The following is a 19364-nucleotide window of genomic DNA, read 5'->3' as shown; positions in this document are numbered from 1 at the left end:
ATACCATTGATCAGTCCTTCTGAGATTGCCATATTCCACAGTAAAATGACAATGCTCCTACCTTCAACTCTAAAATGTTGGGTGCTGAGGCTGTCCAGGAATTTGGTTGGATATCACAAAAGTTGTTCAGTATCTTCAGATATAATTGTGTTAACACTCTTATATTGTTATGAATCACCAGGCATCATTTGTAAAATTTCTAAATTTATTCTTTCACACTCGTCATTTTTTGCCACAAGTAAGGTCGTGGCCAAAAACAAAAGGAATCAAACTGTCATGAACTATTAGATTAGGATCTAATTCAATTTAATTTCAAATACATTTTAAATGTATTAAACATAACGAATGTCAATGAGTGTATGAGCTCGCGTGCGCAATGTGGGGACATATAGTGAGTGAGCAGTGCAATGGAATCCTAATGATTAGTTCTTTCTTTTAAGGTAGGCTAGTAGAGAATCATTATTTATTTATTTATTTAATTTTTTTTTCGGAACAAAGGACACGATTGCAAATGTGCAAATTGTCAATCAGTTAAATAGTTAAAGTGCAAATTGTTAATTAGAAAAAAATGCCTTATCAACTTAGACAACTGTTTGTTTAACAGTTAACTTCCCGTGCCTTCATATATGAAGTTAATGTTGAACTATTCTCGTTTGTACTACAAAACTGCTCATTTCATAAAATAAAACTATTTGGAATTTTTAAATTTTAACAACTTTGTGCACACCTAGGAAGAAATAGCTTCAATTTTGAGACCACTTCCAGCCCAATCGGTTAAGCCTATCGTTCACACTGACGGAGTGAAGAAAATAGCTTCTTTCTTAAATATATAGATAATTTAATATTAATATAAATTTTTTTTGTAAACGTAAATTTTATGAATTTAATGAATTTTAAACATTTTTAAAAAAGAATTTTGATTTGATTTTTGACAATTTCATTCTAACGTTGAGAAACCTAGTCAAAATACAAACAGATTAATATTTAAAAGCATTTGTGTACAAAGTTTACCTAAAAAAACCCCTTCAAAACTCACTCCACAGAGCCCATCACTATTGGAAACTCACTTCCCAAAGCATATATGCATTTGGAAAATTTTCACTTGTGAAAGGGATAATTTTACACTGAAAATGCCCTTGCAGAAACATAGTAAATCCATTAAATGACAATGTTTATTATATTATACAAATCCAAACTAAATTTTACCTTTTATTTAAATTAGATATGCCTTTTAAGATTTGTTCAGTCTTAAAAGGCATATCTAATTTAAATAAAAAAATTTAAATATCTAATTTAATTAAATAAACTGAAGTTTGATAAATAAGGGTAGCAAATTGAACTGCAGAAGAAAGATAGACATCATTTTTAGATATAAGCAAATAAAATTATGCTTTCATGATCTAAAGCTGTCAGTGTAGTAAGAGAGAAAGCAGTCAAGACTGTAAAGACTTCAGAATCATATGCATTATGAGTCAAGTAAAAAAAGCATTATTGAGGATAATTGCATACAGAGTAATGAGTAAAATTAAACAAGAAGTTGATACATAACAAAGTAGTTTTAGAAATGGAAAAGGAACAAGGTAAAGAATATTTCATATAAGAATTATTAACAAGAAATATATAGAAATAAAAAAGAATGTTCTGATATGCTTCATAAACTGTGAAAAAGCAATCTACAGCTGACCGGACTAGCCGGGTGGGTAAAGTGCCTGCCTGGCAACCCAAAGGTCGCGGGTTGAAATCCCGCCTCGGGCTTGGATCAAAGTACTGCAAAAACCTTGGGAGGTGCACTATGGCCACAGAAGCCGATGCGCCAACAACTACAAAAAAAAAAAAAAAAAAGCAATCTACAGAATCGACTGTGAAAAATAGATAAAATGTCAAGATGTAGGAATAGTTTGAAAGGATCTCAACTAATTTCCAATCTCTACTGGAACTAAATGGCAGTTATAAGAACTGAATCCCATAAATTAACAGAAATTAAAATAAAGAAAGGAGATAAAGATAAAGAAAAGATATTTAGAGAAATTGAAGAGCTGAAGAGAATCAACAGAAGTGTAAGAAATATAAATAATTTATGACATACTGATGACACTTCCTTTACTAGTTGAAAAAAGACCTTCAAATAATTGTAGATGCTTTTAATTGAAAGGGGAACAAATAGGGAAATGAACATGAATGTGAAGAAAACGAAAGTGATGGCAATCATCAAAGGAGAAGATATACTCCAAAAATAAGAATAGAGATAATTGGAAAAAGAAGAGACCAAGTCAATAAATTTATGTCTTGGACATGTAATAATCAATGATGGAAGAAGTGAATTGGAAATAAAGAGAATTGATGTGGCAAAATATGCATTTAGCAACATTAAAAATTTTTTAATATCCCAAGATCTTGACCAGGCTTAGAATTAATAAATTCTTTTTTTGATCTGTTGTTGTCTGAAATGTGGATGTTAAGCAAAAATGTCAAAATTAAATAAATGCTTTAGAAATGGGGATATATTGAAGAATGATGAAAACATCATCAAAAAGAAAATTAAGGAACAAAGATATACTGCGAATAGTAAATTCTAAAAATACACTGAAAAACACTTAAAGAGAAGGAAAATAACATATATGGGACGTGTAATGAGTGGAAGGAAAACTAGAAGGCTACCCCAGGATAGTCATGGATAGGGAATGTAGAGGAATGAACTAGGCTGAAGTACTGAAATGCAAGGTGGTTGAGAAGAGAGAATATTGAAGATCCTTGGTAGCCAGCCTCCTGGAGGAGGACACATTCTGCATGGATCCTCAAACTTTCTTCTAGTCGGTTTTCCAGATTGATTTTATCTACTCAAACATATGCAAGAAAATAAAACAATCATAAATTTTGTCCTTTGATAATAATAAAAATTTATAGAATTGGTTTTTACATAAATTTTTACATAAAACCTCAAAACACAATAATTTTTTCATTTCTTTCCCTTGTCTTTTTTTAAAAATAATATAATAAAATTTCTACAAGTATTCTACACATCATCTCTTTCTTATATGTGTGCTACATTACTGAAGCAATGAAGACATGAAGTTTACTCTTATACTAGAAGAAGAAGAAGAAGTGGGCACCTCTGTAGCCAGGTGGGCAGGAGCAGCAGTGTGTAGAACACGCTTCTTGATTAGACCGGGGTTCGAGCCCGTGACCACCAAATATAGAGGATGCGGAAAGGTCAGGGAATGACCACCGCATATTCCTGGCGCATATTCCTGTGGTCTTAGTTGCTAATGCTCCAAAAAACCAACAAACTTATCCCAGAAGAATAACTTCATGTTTGTTTGTGATTAATTTTTACTTTTATACAATATGAAACACCTAGTGGTTATCCTAAATAATTATCAGAAACTGAGTTTATTTATTTATCAGTATGCTTATCATAAGTACATTTAACTTTATGTGAGAAAGAATTTTTTAAGTGGGATAAAAATATACAGCCTAGTAAACTTTTGCTTTTTTTTATAACTTAAAATTTTGTAAAGTGCAACCATAACAAAATAATTGTATTTTGAGAAAGTGCAAAGGCCTTTGAACTAAATTAGTAAAAACAATAATTAAATTCTTACTGATAAACTGTTTTAGTAAAAATAGTAATAACTGTGCTGTTAATGTCCATGGTCATTGAAATAAAACTGTTAGTTTCCAGGGTTATTGAAAGAATAGTTTCTAAAATTTCAGTGAAAATTTTTGCTGGAAAGGTGCATGGTTCACTGTGAGGTCTAAATGTTTTTTCATCATTTAGTATTAGTATATTTCATTTTTGATCAGTACCATGTGCAGTACTGCTTCCTTTATTGTAAGCTTTTTTAATTTTATGTTATTGTAATCATATGTATTAATGGATGTGAAAAGAGAACAAGTGATGAGGTCAGAAGAACTCCATGATATACCATTTTTTTATGACTTTCATTTAGATAAGAAAGAAGTCCGAATTTTAATAACCTGCTCTAAATTTTTTTTTGGAAATTTAGTATTTTTTACATTATTGGCGCCTCCGTAGCCAGGTGGGCAGGAGCATTAGTGCGTAGCACAAGCTTCTTGATTAGACCGGGGTTCAAGCCCGTGACTACCAAATATGGAGGATGCGGGAGGTCAGGGAATGACCACCGCATATCCCCAGCCCGGATAAAGGGTGAGGGTTGGCGTCAGGAAGGGCATTTGGCCGTAAAGATAATAAAAACGCTGACCCCATATATAATGGGAAAAAGCGAGGACAAAAAAAAAAAAAAAAAAGTATTTTTTGCATTATTAAAAATACAAGACTTAAAAATAAATTTGAATTCTCCTTTGAAATGCTAAACTGTTGCATAATAGTGACTTGGTTTGTAAAGGAGGAAATCATTAGCATGATCTTTTTGAGTTAAAATCATAACACCTCATTCCTATAGCTGTTTTTACTTTTGTATATTGTTTTTCTTTCTCTTTAGTTTGCATGAATAATAGGCACGAATAACAGAATAAAGGAGTGAAGCTTCTTAAGCAGCTTTATTTTTAACTTTGATGATATACTATATCTCTCCTGTCACAATTAAATTGCCACTTTTTTTTGGTAAATGTGCCTTTTGTCAGCATGGCAGTACCATCAAAATAGCTATCAGGTTGAAAATGGCACTATATGAATAAAAGACAGTAATGTTTCTTGAAAGATGAGTGCTGTTTGCTCAAAGTGCATATGAAGTCACAATACAAATGAGTAATATTTGCAGTGTGACGAGAAATATCACTATATATAAAAACTTTTCTCTGCAGGGTTAAGTTGTTTGTTTTTTTTTAAAGTACTATATGTTATGTAAATCTTATTAATTATTAATGCTTTTATAAAAATGTGTATTTTTATTATTATTTTTTATTTTTTCATCTCATAGTGACAATCACTCTACAAAAGTGAAAAATTTTATGCTTGATCTGATGTGTCCACTTATTAGCGAAGCTGATACTGTATCTCAGGAGTTGCTGGATATTATTTTTTTACACATAATTGAACCAAAGAAGGTGTGTTTTGATAATCCACTAGTCTTAGGTTATTTTAGTGTGTTTTAGATTTGATGAAATGTATTTCTCTTAAATGTAGTTCTTCATGTTGAAAAAATAATTAAATTTGATTTCCATTTTTGATTATCTAGAGCAGTGATGGCAAACTATTTTTAAAAAATGGGTCGATTTTTTTCTTTTTCATTATTTCACACCCACAAGGTATATAGACATTAATACTGAGGTATAGAAGCAGAATCATGACTAATGACAATAGTAAAGAATCTCAAAATAAAATAAAAAATTATTTTGAACTTTTTTAAATGAACAAAGTAATTATTTTTTAACAAAGAGTGAAGAATGAACTCAATATGATGTTTGTTTATGTAAAAAGTACAAATTTGTGCACAGAATAAGTAGGGAAAAAAATAGGAGTGATGCTTGCATTAATGTATTGTGCTATGAAAGGGATTAGCACAAAAATTAGAATTGAACACATTGTAAACAAAAACCATATCATAGTACACATAAGAAAAGTACATAAGAAAATCTCTTCACAGTATGTAATAAAAGATTTATTAAATTGAGAGGTCTAAATGTAAATAGTGAAAAAATATAATTTTTGACTATAATATAATGCAATACTATACATTTTGATCTCTTTTCTTCCCCAGTCATTATGGAACCAAATGGCCTCCAGAGATTAGCTTATAGGCCACTGCATTGTATGATGGCTGGGGAAGCATTTTGCTGGGTTTCCTCTCCCTGTTCTTCTGCTCTACACCACCCAGTCTCCTTCAATGGCAACTGATAAATGACGGTTACTAAGTGGTTGTTCAGATTCAGAAAGATGCATGAGATTTATTAAAAACAGTGAATAAACCTGTTTACTTTTAAAGTGTTTGGAGGCTTGTTTTGTTGAATGCTATGATATGGTACGTTATCGAAAACTATAACAGAACCTGCCTGAATTTGGCAGTAGTTGCCGCTTTAGCTCAGTTTCAAAATGATGTTGATCCATTTGGCCATGGTAGTTACCACTTGTTGTTTTCAGCTTTATATATAAGCATAGAGTTTTTGAATAAAGCCATTTATATTTCCTGCACTCATTATGATAAGTCTTTTTCCAACGTGACCGTAGTCCATGATGCCAGATAATTCATCAATCACTTACAAAAAGTTAAATATGTTGTTCTCCATAGAACAGTATCATCTCTTTCCAATAAGACTGTTTGGCCTCTGTTTCCTTCGATTTAAAGTCTATTTGTTTCAAAATTGCATATAGAGCTGTTTTCTCAAATGGAAAATCAAATTTCTGTCTTATAACTGGCAACAATATATTTAAAGTGGGCACCTTTCTATTGACAATATAAAATTCTTGAATAGTGCAATGAATAATGCATCTGTCAAATTTGTCTATGTGATCAACAATTTTTCTTCTTACGTGGAGATTTTAATTTATCTTCTGATGCGTGACAGCAGTGAACATTCTTTTCTAATCCATTTAATTGTTATTTCTGATAAATGTGTAGCTAGAGCAGCTCTTCTTGTAGGATGACTTTTAGGTACAGTTAAACTTGAATATCTTGCTTCATCTTCAAAAACTTAACGGCATTGTTCACTACATTTTTTCCTTCACTGGGAAGAACTCTTTGAGCCTGCCATACAGACATTTTTGTTACTTATACAGGCATCTGGTGGTACATACTAGTATGAGTCATGTGGACTGCTCAGTCAAGTATGAGGCAGACCAATTGCTCCATCTGCCTCTTTACCTTACCCTTTTTTGGCGCCTCCGTAGCCAGGTGGGAAGGAGCAGCAGTGCATAGCACACGATTCTTGATTAGACCGGGGTTCGAGCCCGTCACCACCAAATACGGAGGATGCGGAAAGGTCAGGGAATGACCACCGCATATCCCGGAGCAATATGGCCTTAGTTGCTAATGCTCCTAAAAACCAAATAACAAACAAACCTTACCCTTTTGCAAAATGGTTTGGTCTGGTTGCCAAGGCACCAAACCATCTTCCACTCATGAATCTACAGTAAGTATTTATCAGAATGTTGTTAATTTTTCAGTTCTTTTTTATTCCTTACCTAACCCTGCAATCCTTTACCTCCATCATTCAGTTTTTAGGCTTGTTGGCATATGTACTTAATATTCTTATTGTCTTTACTATGTCTGTCTGCATGTAATAACTCTTTTAGTGAATGTTCCTAGCTAAGCTGGCACATTATAGTCTAAGCTGCTCTTGCACCAATAGCTCTTTAACAACAATCTACTGAATGGATTTTTTGCAATTTTATATTTGGGCCTTATAAAAAGATTTGTCAGGACATCCCAACTTTCATTAAAATTGGACCAATAGAAATCCAGCAATTATTATTTCTGTCCATTTGTCATGCAGATGCATGTAATAACTCAGTTCCTAGTGCTGCTTCCTGTTGTCTTTACCATGTCTGTCTGCATGTAATAACTCTTCTCCAAGTGAATGAATTTTCATGAAATTTTATATTTGGACATTATAAAAAGATTTATCAAATCATCCCAAGTATCATTAAAATTGGGTTAGTAGAAATCTGGTAATTATTATTTCTTTGTCTGAATTGGACTCTCAGTGGATGGATTTTTATGAAATGTTATGTGTGGGCCTTTTAGAAAGATTTGTTGAACTATCCAAAATTTCATTAAAATGGACCATCTGCATTTAATAATGACTTAACGCCTCCGCTCCGTAGCCGAGTGGGCAGGAGCGGGAGTGCAGTAGCACACGCTCTTTGAGCAGACCGGGGTTCAAGCCCCTGACTGCTGAATACGGTCGATCTGCCAACCCGCACTGGACCAGCATGGCAGATTATGGTCCATTTCCCTCAGCATGAATTGTTGAGAAGGCTTCCATCCTGCAGTGGATTGATAATGGCTGCACTTTACTTTTTTTTTTTTTTACTTTTAACTCCCATTAGATGGAATTTCATAAAATTTTATATTTTATTTTAAAGCAATTTGTCATGCCTTCTGAAATTTCATTAAAATTGACTAGTGAAAACCTGGCATTTATTATTTCTTTACCTGTTCATCTGCATGTAGTAACTCAAATGCCAATAGACGAATTTTTATGAAATTTTATTTTTCTCCTTTAAAGCAATTTGGCGAGCCTTTCCAAATATTAAAATTGGATGAGTAGAAATCTGGCAATTATATATATATATATATATATATAAATATATATAACCATACAAATAAATTAGAATAAGGATTAAAATAAAATAATGCCAGCAGTATGGCATGACAAGAGCGAAAAAAGTCGAAATTAAACATAAATTAAATCAAACCAAGCAGGGAGGAAGAGAGGGGTAACAAGAGTAAAAATATTGCAGCAGAAACTCTCTAAAATAATTTAGAAAATCTAAATGTACGAATAATAATTCATTGAGTTTTAAAAGCCAATTAAATAGAAATTTAACGGTGCCCCCTCTGACGGCACCAGGTCCAAATTTATGTGAAATTTCACTAACAGAGATGTAAACCACTACAATAAAACAAAACAAAAATAAACCAAAAATAGACTGACCATTACACCCCATCTCGACAGAGGACCACAAAGCCAATAATTTTTGGTTTATTTTTTTGTTTTATTGTAGTGGTTTATATCTCTGTTAGTGATATTTCACATAAATTTGGACCTGGTGCCTGTCAGAGGGGGCACCATTAAATTTCTATTTAATTGGCTTTTAAAACTCACCGAATTATTATTCGTACATTTAGATTTTCTAAATTATTTTAGAGAGTTTCTGCTGCAATATTTTTAATCTTGTTACCCCTCTCTTCCTCCTTGCTTGGTTTGATTTAATTTATGTTTAATTTCGACTTTTTATGCTCTTGTCATGCCGTACTGCTGGCATTATTTTATTTTTATTTTAATCCTTATTCTAATTTATTTGTATGGTTATATTTCAAGCATCATGTAGAGGAATATGCTTTTTGCTGCTTCTGATGTATGCTGTACCCCTTTTTATTTTTATTATGAAAGATTCTGTTTCCAACTATATTTAAACGTTATTCAAATATATGTATAATTATATATATATATATATATATATATATAGAGAGACAAAACTGTTATTGTCAGTGTATTAGGTAGGGGAGCTGAACTGTCAGGTGTAATTACCATGGAAGAATTGGGAGCACCTGTATGCCAAAAAACAAATTACCTGAAATAAAATGCAATTAACATAAGCATAATTAATGCAAGTACCTAAAGCTGTCGGTCCTAGGACTAGAACTACTTCTTCACAGGGTCAGCAGTGAAAATCGTAGGAGCCACAGCAATAAGCCAGGTTTCTGTTATTTTATTTTATTTTTTCATGAAAACCCCAAACACGAGAGGTATTAGAACCTACAGTACTTAGTACCGTGCTTGGGTTGGAGGTTGAGAAGACGAAAGAAGATATTTGTTGACATTAGACTTGAACTTCTGTAGACTGTAATTTTCAGGAAATAGGTATGAAGAAAGGTTGTTCCAGAAAATGGCAGTTGAATGAATAAATGAGGAAGATGAAAAGTTGGTTCTGTGAGTTTGAAGTTGGACAGTAACTGGATGTTGGCCGGTGGCGGCACATGTTCGGACTGTTTTGAAAGAGAGAGAGTGGGAATTATAGAAGCCAATTCAGAAGAACAGTAGGGCGCCTCCGTAGCCAGGTGGGCAGGAGCGGCAGTGAGTAACACACGCTTCTTGATTAGACCGGGGTTCGAGCCCATCACCACCAAATACAAAGCTGTTCTTAAATTACCTGGAACTCTTGTTAACCAGACTTTCTGGTCTTCCGTTAATCATTATGACAGATTCTAATGCTTCTTCTCCCCTTTGGGGAAGCCCTACTTCTAGCCCCAAGGGTGATCTCCTTGAGGATTTTATCATTGCAAAAAACTTAATTGTTCATAATGTCCGGGGTCATCCCCCAACTTTTTCCAGTTCGCAGGGTCAATCTTACATTGACATCACACTTTCAAATCGTGCTTTTTCTTTCGGTATAAATAATTGGCCGGTTCGTACTTCTTGGTCGAGCAGTGACCATCACTCTATCACTTTTTACCTGGTCACCACTGTTAGGCCTTCTTCCTCTCGAGTTAAGCATGATTTCCCTCACTATAAAACTAAGGGTTCTGACTGGAGCATTTTCGACACAAATCTTTTGAGTTTGGTTAATGAGGATTTCATCTCTAATCTTTCTGAATTGGATCCAAATTCCCTGGAAGAAAAGATAACTGGAATTATTACTGAGGTCTCTGACCTTAGTTTTCTTAAAAAATCTCGTCGAATCAATTCTGTTCCTTGGTGGTCTGATGGTCTTTCCTCTCTTAGAAGAGATCTTAGGACCACCAGGTGAAACATTAATAGAGCTAAAAGGAATAACAGGCCACCAATTGAAGTAAACAGGCTTGCTGACTTGTATAAGGCAGCTCGCAACAGATATTTTAACAGTATTAGAGAAGAGAAGGCCCAGGCTTGGGCTCGTCTCGTGGAAAGAACTATTAAATCAGATCCTTGGGGTTTACTCTATAAAGTCATTGCCTCTAAACTCCACCCACATATTCCTCAGACCTCGATCCATGTTCCAAATTCCACTGAAACTTTAACTTGGTCGGCATCTGTTGATGCCATCTTGGATGAATTGCTTCTCTGGGACATCTCGGTTCCTGAGAGCAATGAACAAACTCTTTTTAGATTACACCATCTTGTGTTTGAAGGCTCTTCTTCTGAGGATCCCTTCACTAATATAGAAATTGATTCTGCCATTAATACCCTTACTATTGGCAAAAGTCCAGGTCTGGACCTCATGGAGGTTTCTGTGATTAAAAGAATCTGGAAAATAAAACCTATCCTTATGAATTCTTGCCTTAGGTTTGGTGTTTTCCCTGATCGCTGGAAAATTGCCAACTTAAAAATCCTTCTCAAGAGTCCTGGCAATCCAGTTGACTCTCCTTCTTATCGTCCAATTTCCCTTCTTCCTTTTCTCGGTAGGTTGTTGGAAAAACTTCTGGTTTCACGTTTCAAGGGTTACTATAACTCAAAAAATCTTTGTTCTTCTTCCCAGTTTGGTTTCACACAAGGTAAATCAACTACAGATGCAATTAATCTTCTCCTGGGCACTGAAAGAGTTCGAGCATCTCCTTCTAAATACGTTCTCGGTCTCTTTGTAGACTTCAAAGGGGCCTTTGACACCTTATGGTGGCAGAGTGTCCTGGCGAGGTTTCAGGAGGCCGAGGTCTCCTGTCCTATCTACAAACTAATTTCTAGTTATTTCGATAATAGAAGCCTTGTGGTTTCCTCGAGTTTTTGCTCGGTTACGAGGCTGGTTTCTAAGGGTTGTCCTCAGGGATCCGTTCTTGGCCCGGTTTGCTGGAACGTGGTCCTTGATGGATGGCTAAATGCCCCTCATGATGATATTATGAACATTGCCTACACCGACGATCTTGCCGTGCTTGTCCCTGGGAATTCTCATCTTGAATTGGAAATTAAAGCAAACCGCATCTTGGATGATCTTCACATGTGGTGTTCCCTCCATAAACTCTCCATTTCAGTCCCTAAAACTAAACAGGTTCTTCTGAAAGGCCTACTGAATCGTAATCGTCCCCCTGTGGTTAAAATTCTTGACCAGGCTGTTAAATTGGAAAGTGAATATAAATACCTTGGGGTGATGATTGATGATCGTTTATCTTTCATTCCCCATTGTAAATACCTTCGGCAGAAAATCCGTTCTCTTACCGGCTGGCTGTTGCGTCTTGCCCGTTCCCTCTGGAATCTTAAGTCATCTTCTCTTGGTCTTTACTACAAGTGTCTCTTCATCCCCATCGTCTGCTATGGTGCCGGCGCTTGGGGCTTCAGAATTCTAAATTCACTGGTCCAAAAATACCGTCTGCAGGCGCAGCGGTCCTTCCTTCTGTATACTTGCAGGGCATGTAGAACTGTTTCTACTGATGCCCTGCTTGTTATTAATGGTCGTCTCCCTATCTACCTGGAAATTATATTGCATTTCTTGTCTTACCATAGGAAATCTCTCTCTCTTGCCTCGGTGGGAGATTTTGCTAATAATTATGAGAACTCTACAAATGCTGATCTGGCCAGGCTTTCCAATCTTGCTTTGGAAGAGTGGCAACACTCTTGGGATGATTCCTCTCTCGGCAGAGTCACATGCTCTTTCTTTCCTCGTGTTTTTATTAAAGATAAAAATTTTAACTGGCTTCAATTTGGGTTATTTCCCACTTTCTTAATCATGGGACATGGAATTAATTCTCGTTTGTATAGATTTGGACTTGTCCCCTCTCCTCTCTACTCTTGTGGCTCTGAGGAGACGGTTGAACATATTGTCCTACACTGTAATTTATATGTGGATTTAAGACAACAATTGTCTATCTGTACAAATGTATATAATTTGGATGATTTTTGGCGCCTGGTTGGGTCGGCGAACTCTCTTTCTACCTTCTCTTCTTTTGCTAATGTGTCTTCCGGAGAGGAGCGGCTTTATCAAGGAATAACCCTTGATTTCGTTATTTGTTCTTAATATTTATATGTATTACTGTATTCATTTTTTTTTTTTTTTTTTTTTTTTGAGAGGAGTTTCTTCCTTGCCTAAATTGCCTTGTGTTTTGGACGCAGAGTTTTTGCGTCTTTTCCTGGAGACTTGTTTCAGGTTTCGCCTGGCCGAGTGGGAGAGATGGACCTCCCCTCTCCCACTTCGAACTCTGTCCGGGCTGCCTGAAATGATTTTCTGTGAATTGTATGTATTTTGTAAATACTGTAATTATCTTGTTAATATCATGGTGCTTTTGTTTGATTTGCTGTTTGCTCTCAGAATTGAGAGTAACTGATTTTATTGTGTTTTTGAATCAGCAGTTAATCTTAAATGTTTATATTGTATATTACTTGTGTAGTTAGCTCATTATTATGTTGAAGAGACAGTTTTTCTCTTCTTGCGTTGTCTGTTTGGCTCTGAGGAGTGGGATGGACCTCTCCCTGCTCCCTCAGATCCAACCTTCAGTTGGCTGTTCTGGTTGAGTGAGATGATTTTCCTCTCTAGACTGTTTTACTGCTGTTGCTGGCTGCTTCTCTTGCTGCTTGTGTTTTGATTTAATTTTGTTTTCCTGCGGGGCTGATTATTTGTTGTATTTTTCTCTCCTGCCTGATTGCAGCTGCAATCAGTTGGGTTTTTGCTAGTACCATATAGTTCTTGGTCTAGCATTTTTAGTTGTAAATGGGTTTTGGTTCTGAGGGGTGGGATGGACCTCTCCCCGCCCTCTCAGATCCAATTGCTTTGTTGGCTGACTGGTTGGAGGCGTTGTTCTCCTCCTCCAGTCTTTCTATTATTTTCTTTTCTACCCAGTTGCAGTGGAAATGTATAGTTTTAGCTTTTGTTCAGCCCTGCAGGTTGAGGTTTTTTTTTTTTTTTTTTAATGCTTACCTATGCATTATTGTTAATACTACGTGTCTTGTTATTTGAAACAAGTTTTGTTTTTTGCAGCTTGTGGTAGCAGCTTTGCACTTGCTGGTTATGTACATATGTATATAGATTAGATTACTTGTGCAGAGACATTTTCTCTGCATATTCATTAATTATTGTTTAATATTTAACTTATTATTTTGATTTTGATTTGTTATACTTAGATTTAAATTTAGAATTGCTTTTGATTTGTTTAACTAATTTATTTGTACAGAATTTATTGGTTTTGCCTTTGGCATATCTTTGCCTTGGGTGAGTTCTGTTTGTCTCTTTGTGTTTTGCATATATGTTTCTGCATTTCTTCTGGTGGACTATTTCTGTTAATTTCTTGGTTGACTGGTTTTTCAGCTAAGATTTTAATTACTTATTTTGTAAATATTGTATATTTTACTCTCTGCTTATGCAGTGTAATTTGTTAATATGTTTACTGCTATGTTTCATATCGGTGACATAAGTATTTATTATTTATCTTAATTTATTCTTTTAAATGGCTATCTAATAGCAACTTGTACATTACCTATGTTCTTTCCTTTTTCCCCTTGTCGGTGCGGGTTGGGCTTCCTTCCCGGCTAGGAGAATCTTTCTTTCAAAATTACAAGCCTTCGGGCTTCAAAATTTTACCTCTTCAAGCTCTCTCGCTTGTTAGATTTTCCAACTAGTGTTTTCCTCTTTCCTATTTCTTCTTTTTCCTGAGAAAGTGTTTTGCTCTCTTTTCTTCTTCTACTTTCTTTTCTCCTACTTTCTCCTCCCTATTCCTTATTTATTATAACCGGGATTCCACTTGTTGGAATCCCACTTAGTGTAATTTAGATAGTGGAGCGCCTCCACGTGGCTAGGGACGGGAGTCGGGACGCAGGTAGCTTGCTCCCTGCCTCCCGGCTGCTAAGACTCCAGGGCCGGCAAACAACAACCATCACAACACACATATATACTTACATACACACACTTGCCGGCTATAAATAACCTACAGATGCTACAGCAGTATATAGGGGTAACCCTGGAGGCCGCAATCAATACAAGAATACCTTGTCCCTTGTACCTTCATAATATGACTATGTACATAGATAGTATATAGTGAAATGCAAGCATATGGCATCGAAATGAAAAAAAGAAACAATTTAATATTAATAAATTTCAAACAAATCTTTCAAACCAGCGCCTTTGCTAGCTAAAAAACTTATCCCACCAGTGCTATCACCAGTTTCGCTAAAGTGTTGATAAAGGAGTTTTGCCTTTTCACGAATGATGAGTGAACTTAACGGAATTTTATTTTGAGTTCGGTCTTCTATCCACAGATTTAAAGCTTTTTCCATTTTTTCTAATTTAACATCACGAGTTACAGAGCAAATTTTTGAAGCAATTAGCGCGTTTTCACGGACACTACGGTGAATTTTTTCTTCCGATTTCTTGATTGATTGTACCGTTGACTTATTGATTTTATAATGTTTTGCCACTGACGAGACACTTTCACCATTAGAAATTTTGTCTAATAACTCAATTTTATTTGCTAATATCATCACCTTCTTTGATATTTTCACATTTCCCTTGTTATTCATAGCCATATTTTTGTATGGGTTAGAAAGAACTTGTCCACAATAAAGTCACTTTCTTCCATTAACACACTTGAAAAAGTCTGTTTTACACTGCAAAATGGTAGATTTATCCCTTTTGTAAGCATATTAATTTATAAATTGATAAATTTATTCAATTTATAAGCATATAAATTAGAAGCAAACGACGAAACCTTCCATGACAAGCGCATAACACATACTGAACAGGCACCTCTGGCGTCAGGGAATGACCACCACATATCCCGGAGCAATATGGCCTTAGTTGCTAATACTCCTAAAAAAAAAAAACAACTGAATAACATACTGAACAAGGATTAGCGAGAAACATCCACGCTCGCGATTTTGTCACCCCTCTCACCCCACCCACTGAGCACTGTTTTGACCGGGAAAGATAATTTTAGCCACGCCCATGGTTTTTTTATGGCGGAAAATGTTCACAGCGCTTTAAAATTACATTTTTTTAGGTTTCATTTTATATTAAATCAGCGACCGCGAATACAGATACTGCGAATAGCGGGGGTTTACTGTATATAAACTATCTACACTGCTGCCACATTATTAGGTACACCCCTGCTGTGGACACAAATGGTTTGTCCCACAATGTTGTGGATATAAATGCAGCAGAACAACCTTTCTAGTATCGGTTAAGCGTACAAACTGTAGCAAGAATGGGGAAAAGGAGTGATCTAACGGACTTCGATCGTGGCATGGTAGTAGATGCAAGAAGTGCTGGACAAAGCATCTCTGTAACGGCAGTTCTCCTGAACTTTTCACACACCACAGTTTCAAGGGTATATCGAGAATGGTGCAACAAACAGAAAACATCCTTTCAGCGGCACTCCTGTGGAAGAAAATGTGTTTGTTGATGAGAGAGGTCAGAGGAGGATGGCTAGAATTGTGCAAGCAAACAGACAGGCCACAATGTCGCACATCACGTCAGAATACAACCTTGGTGCGCAGAACAAAATATCTCAACAGACCACTAGTCGCACTTTGTCGCGAGTGGGCTACAACAGCCGATGGCCACATCGCGTACCTTTGTTATCAATGAAGAATAAGAGAGCATGCCTCCTGTGGGCACAGCAACACCAGCACTGACCTATCGAGGATTGGAAAACAGTTGCTTGGTCTGTCGAGTTGAAGTTCCTGGTGCATCATGTTGATGGAAGGCTCAGAATTTGGCGAAAACAACACGAATCCATGTACCCGTCATGTCTGAAGACTATGTGCAAGGTGGTGGGGGCAGTGTTATGGTGTAGGGAATGTTTTCTTGGCACACATTGGGTCCATTGATACCCATAGATTCACGTCTGAATGCCACATTGTACCTAAACATCATTGCTGACCAAGTGCATCCATTCATGTTGACAGTTTATCCTCAGTCAGATAGTTACTTCCAGCTGGATAATGTGCCGGTGCACAAAGCCCGAATCACTATGGAATGGTTCCAGGAACAAGACAATGACTTTTCTTTGCTGCAGTGGCTTGCTCAGTCTTCGGATCTCAATCCTATTGAATATCTTTGGGATAAGCTGGTAAGGGCTGTTCGCTGCAGGCCTACCCCTCCGTCGAATCTCAAGGAACTGCGTGACACACTCGTGTCTGCATGGTACTCCCTTCCAGCACAATGTTTTCAGGATCTTGTTCAATCCATGCCTAGCTGAATTCAGGCTGTTTTGAAGGCTAAAGGAGGCTCAACACGCTACTAGGTAGGTGTACCTAATAAAGTGGCAGCGCAGTGTATATATATATATATGTATTGAATGCTGTTAAATCTTTTTAATTGGTGGGCACCTTTTGTTTTTAAGAAGTTGAAAAACCACCAAAAATGAAAAAAAAAAAATAATAATAATAAAATGAAATTAATTAAAAAATTAAAAAAAAAGCATGTATACATTATAGCATTGGCACCTCCATAGCCAGGTAGGCAGGAGCAGCAGTGCGTAGACATGCTTCTTGATTAGACCGGGGTTCAAGCCCGCGACCACCAAATATGGAGGATGCGGAAAGGTCAGAGAAGGACCACCGCATATCCCGGAGCAATATGCCCTTAGTTGCTAATGCTCCAAAAAAAAAAACAAATAAATTATAGCATTAGTAGAGGCATATGATGCAAGAAAGCAAGCTTATGCAGCATCAGCCAAAAAAAAAACAAAAAAAAAACACTCCCATTTCACCCCTCACCTGAACAAGGCTGCTCTCGTTCCCAACTCTCTTATAGGAAATATAAATTGAAGCATTGTGTTAAAATTATATCACTTCATGAAGGAGTGATATGATTTTAATCAGTTAGTGTTGTTTTTTTTTTTTTTTTTTTTTATGAACACCCCAAACAGGAAAGGTATCAAAACCTATAGTACTTAGTACCGTGCATGGGTTGAAGGAGAAGTATGGGGGAGGGGGATTGTAAGAATAAATTATTAAATAAAAGTTTCAAATGATTACAACAGGTTGTATTTGAGATATCAATGAAAATTGTTAACATTGTTGAAAATTAATATTGAGTATGACACCAACATGCCTCAGTACAAGTACCTACTCTGGTGTGCATTTGGTTGACGAGTTGTTGTATGTCATCTTTCAGTATATCATTCCAGACCTCTTTCAGTTGAGCACTGAAATGAGGAATTAAAAGTGCAGGTATCGAATTTGAGGTCAAGCACCTTCCAGTCATATCACAAATGTGTTCTATTGGCGACAGATCTGGCAATGTTGCAGGATGTGGGAGAACATTCACGTCTTGAAGGTGATGTTGTGGCTCTGGTAATGTTGACAGCATGTAGATGGCATGATCCTTTTGGAATATCTCATTATCCATATTCACCAAAGACAGGATGACTGCTGGCTTTATGACATTTTCATCATAACAGTGGGCTGTGATACTGTCCTCTGCAAACAAGAGGGTTGTTTTTGTGTTCATACCTCATGGCTTCCATGATTTTGGCACTGTGTTGTTTAGTTGAGGCTGACATTTTTGTGGAAATTCAAAGGAGAGCTGGATGGGCACCTACAGGTTGAGGAAAATACATAGCTACAGTTTTTTATTTGCTGGTTCAGCAAAAGCGTAAGGATTCCTCACTACAAAGTTTAGACTCTCTATATTATCTAATACAGAAGGTCTCTATTTTTTATTTTAATAGCCGTTTAAAAGCATACAGTAATATGCCTTCTTTTCTATTTCCTTTTCACTATAATTTAATTCTGATGTGATCGTAATTCACAGTAGCTTTTGAGATTTTGACCTTATTAATTTATGAAATTAGTATTACTTCAGTATTGTTCCAGTTGGATTCTTGTTGGTATCTTTAAGTGTGGCTTTTCCTATTTTAATCAACATTTATTTTTACTCTCTCTCATTTTCACCAGTACTGGTAATTTTCGAACACTCAGTATTTAAAATTTGAAGTTTTCTCCCTTTAAATTTTAGTTGAATATTTTAATGTTTAAGATGGCAGGAAAATAGTCTCTCCACATTATTTATTTACTAGTAAGTGATTTGCAAGGTCTGCAGTATGCCCTTTAGCAAAGATGTTCTCTGATGGTCCCTTTCATGTTTTACTGTATTTGCTTTTTATTGTAAGAGGATCAGTAGCCATCTATCATAATATGCAGAATCACTATTTTTTCCCCAGCTCTCCATTTCATTAGGATTCAAGTTACTTAACTGTGAATAGGATGTGATAGATATGCTATAATATTCCTAGACATTTCAGTTATGTTGTCACTCTGAATGTCAGTGACATCACTTACTAAACTCTTTATATCAAATGAAAATGTGTAACTTCACACAAACCTTTATGTTGAGAGTTCTGCACAAACTTTTATTATGAGAATGTGTAATTTAATTCTGAAATACAAATGCATTAAATTTATTTCTATACAGTATGGTGTCTGTTATAATTTTAAGCTCAATGAACACTTAACTATATGATGTCATTAAGAATTTATAAACTTTTAATATTTCTTCTTTAATTTTTTAATATTTCAACCAACATTGATATTTATAGCATTTTACAGGTGGGTGCTCTTCTTTATGCCCCTCACAGTTAATCTGTGGGAATACTTTTAACTTTTGTGCATTTGAATATTGCATGTGTAGAACAATTACCGTATTTCTTCGATTCTAAGATGCACCTTAATTTAACCACCAACAGAAAAGAACCTTTGATTCTAAGAAAAAAAATAAAAATAAAATAAAACGCTAAAATATATCTAACAAATATTTTTATTATAATAGAATTCAATTTACTAACAACAATAGTATTTATCAGTAGGTATGTTATTCATCA

General features: G+C 35.5%; 1 protein-coding gene across 1 annotated transcript in view; it reads left to right on the top strand.

The window, feature by feature from the left end:
• Positions 1–19364, top strand: part of LOC150079790 (sister chromatid cohesion protein PDS5 homolog B-like) — a 284729-nt gene that overhangs the window by 34547 nt on the left and 230818 nt on the right. The window contains exon 6 of the mRNA XM_090383234.1: positions 4902–5028. Within this exon, the coding sequence (XP_090239360.1) occupies positions 4902–5028 (127 nt within the window). The remainder of the gene's footprint in view (positions 1–4901; positions 5029–19364) is intronic.

Source organism: Mastigoproctus giganteus, chromosome 10 (assembly GCF_048544385.1).
Source record: "Mastigoproctus giganteus isolate SK-2022 chromosome 10, ASM4854438v1, whole genome shotgun sequence".
Classification (NCBI taxonomy): domain Eukaryota; kingdom Metazoa; phylum Arthropoda; class Arachnida; order Uropygi; family Thelyphonidae; genus Mastigoproctus; species Mastigoproctus giganteus.
This window is presented reverse-complemented; position numbering and strand designations above follow the sequence as displayed.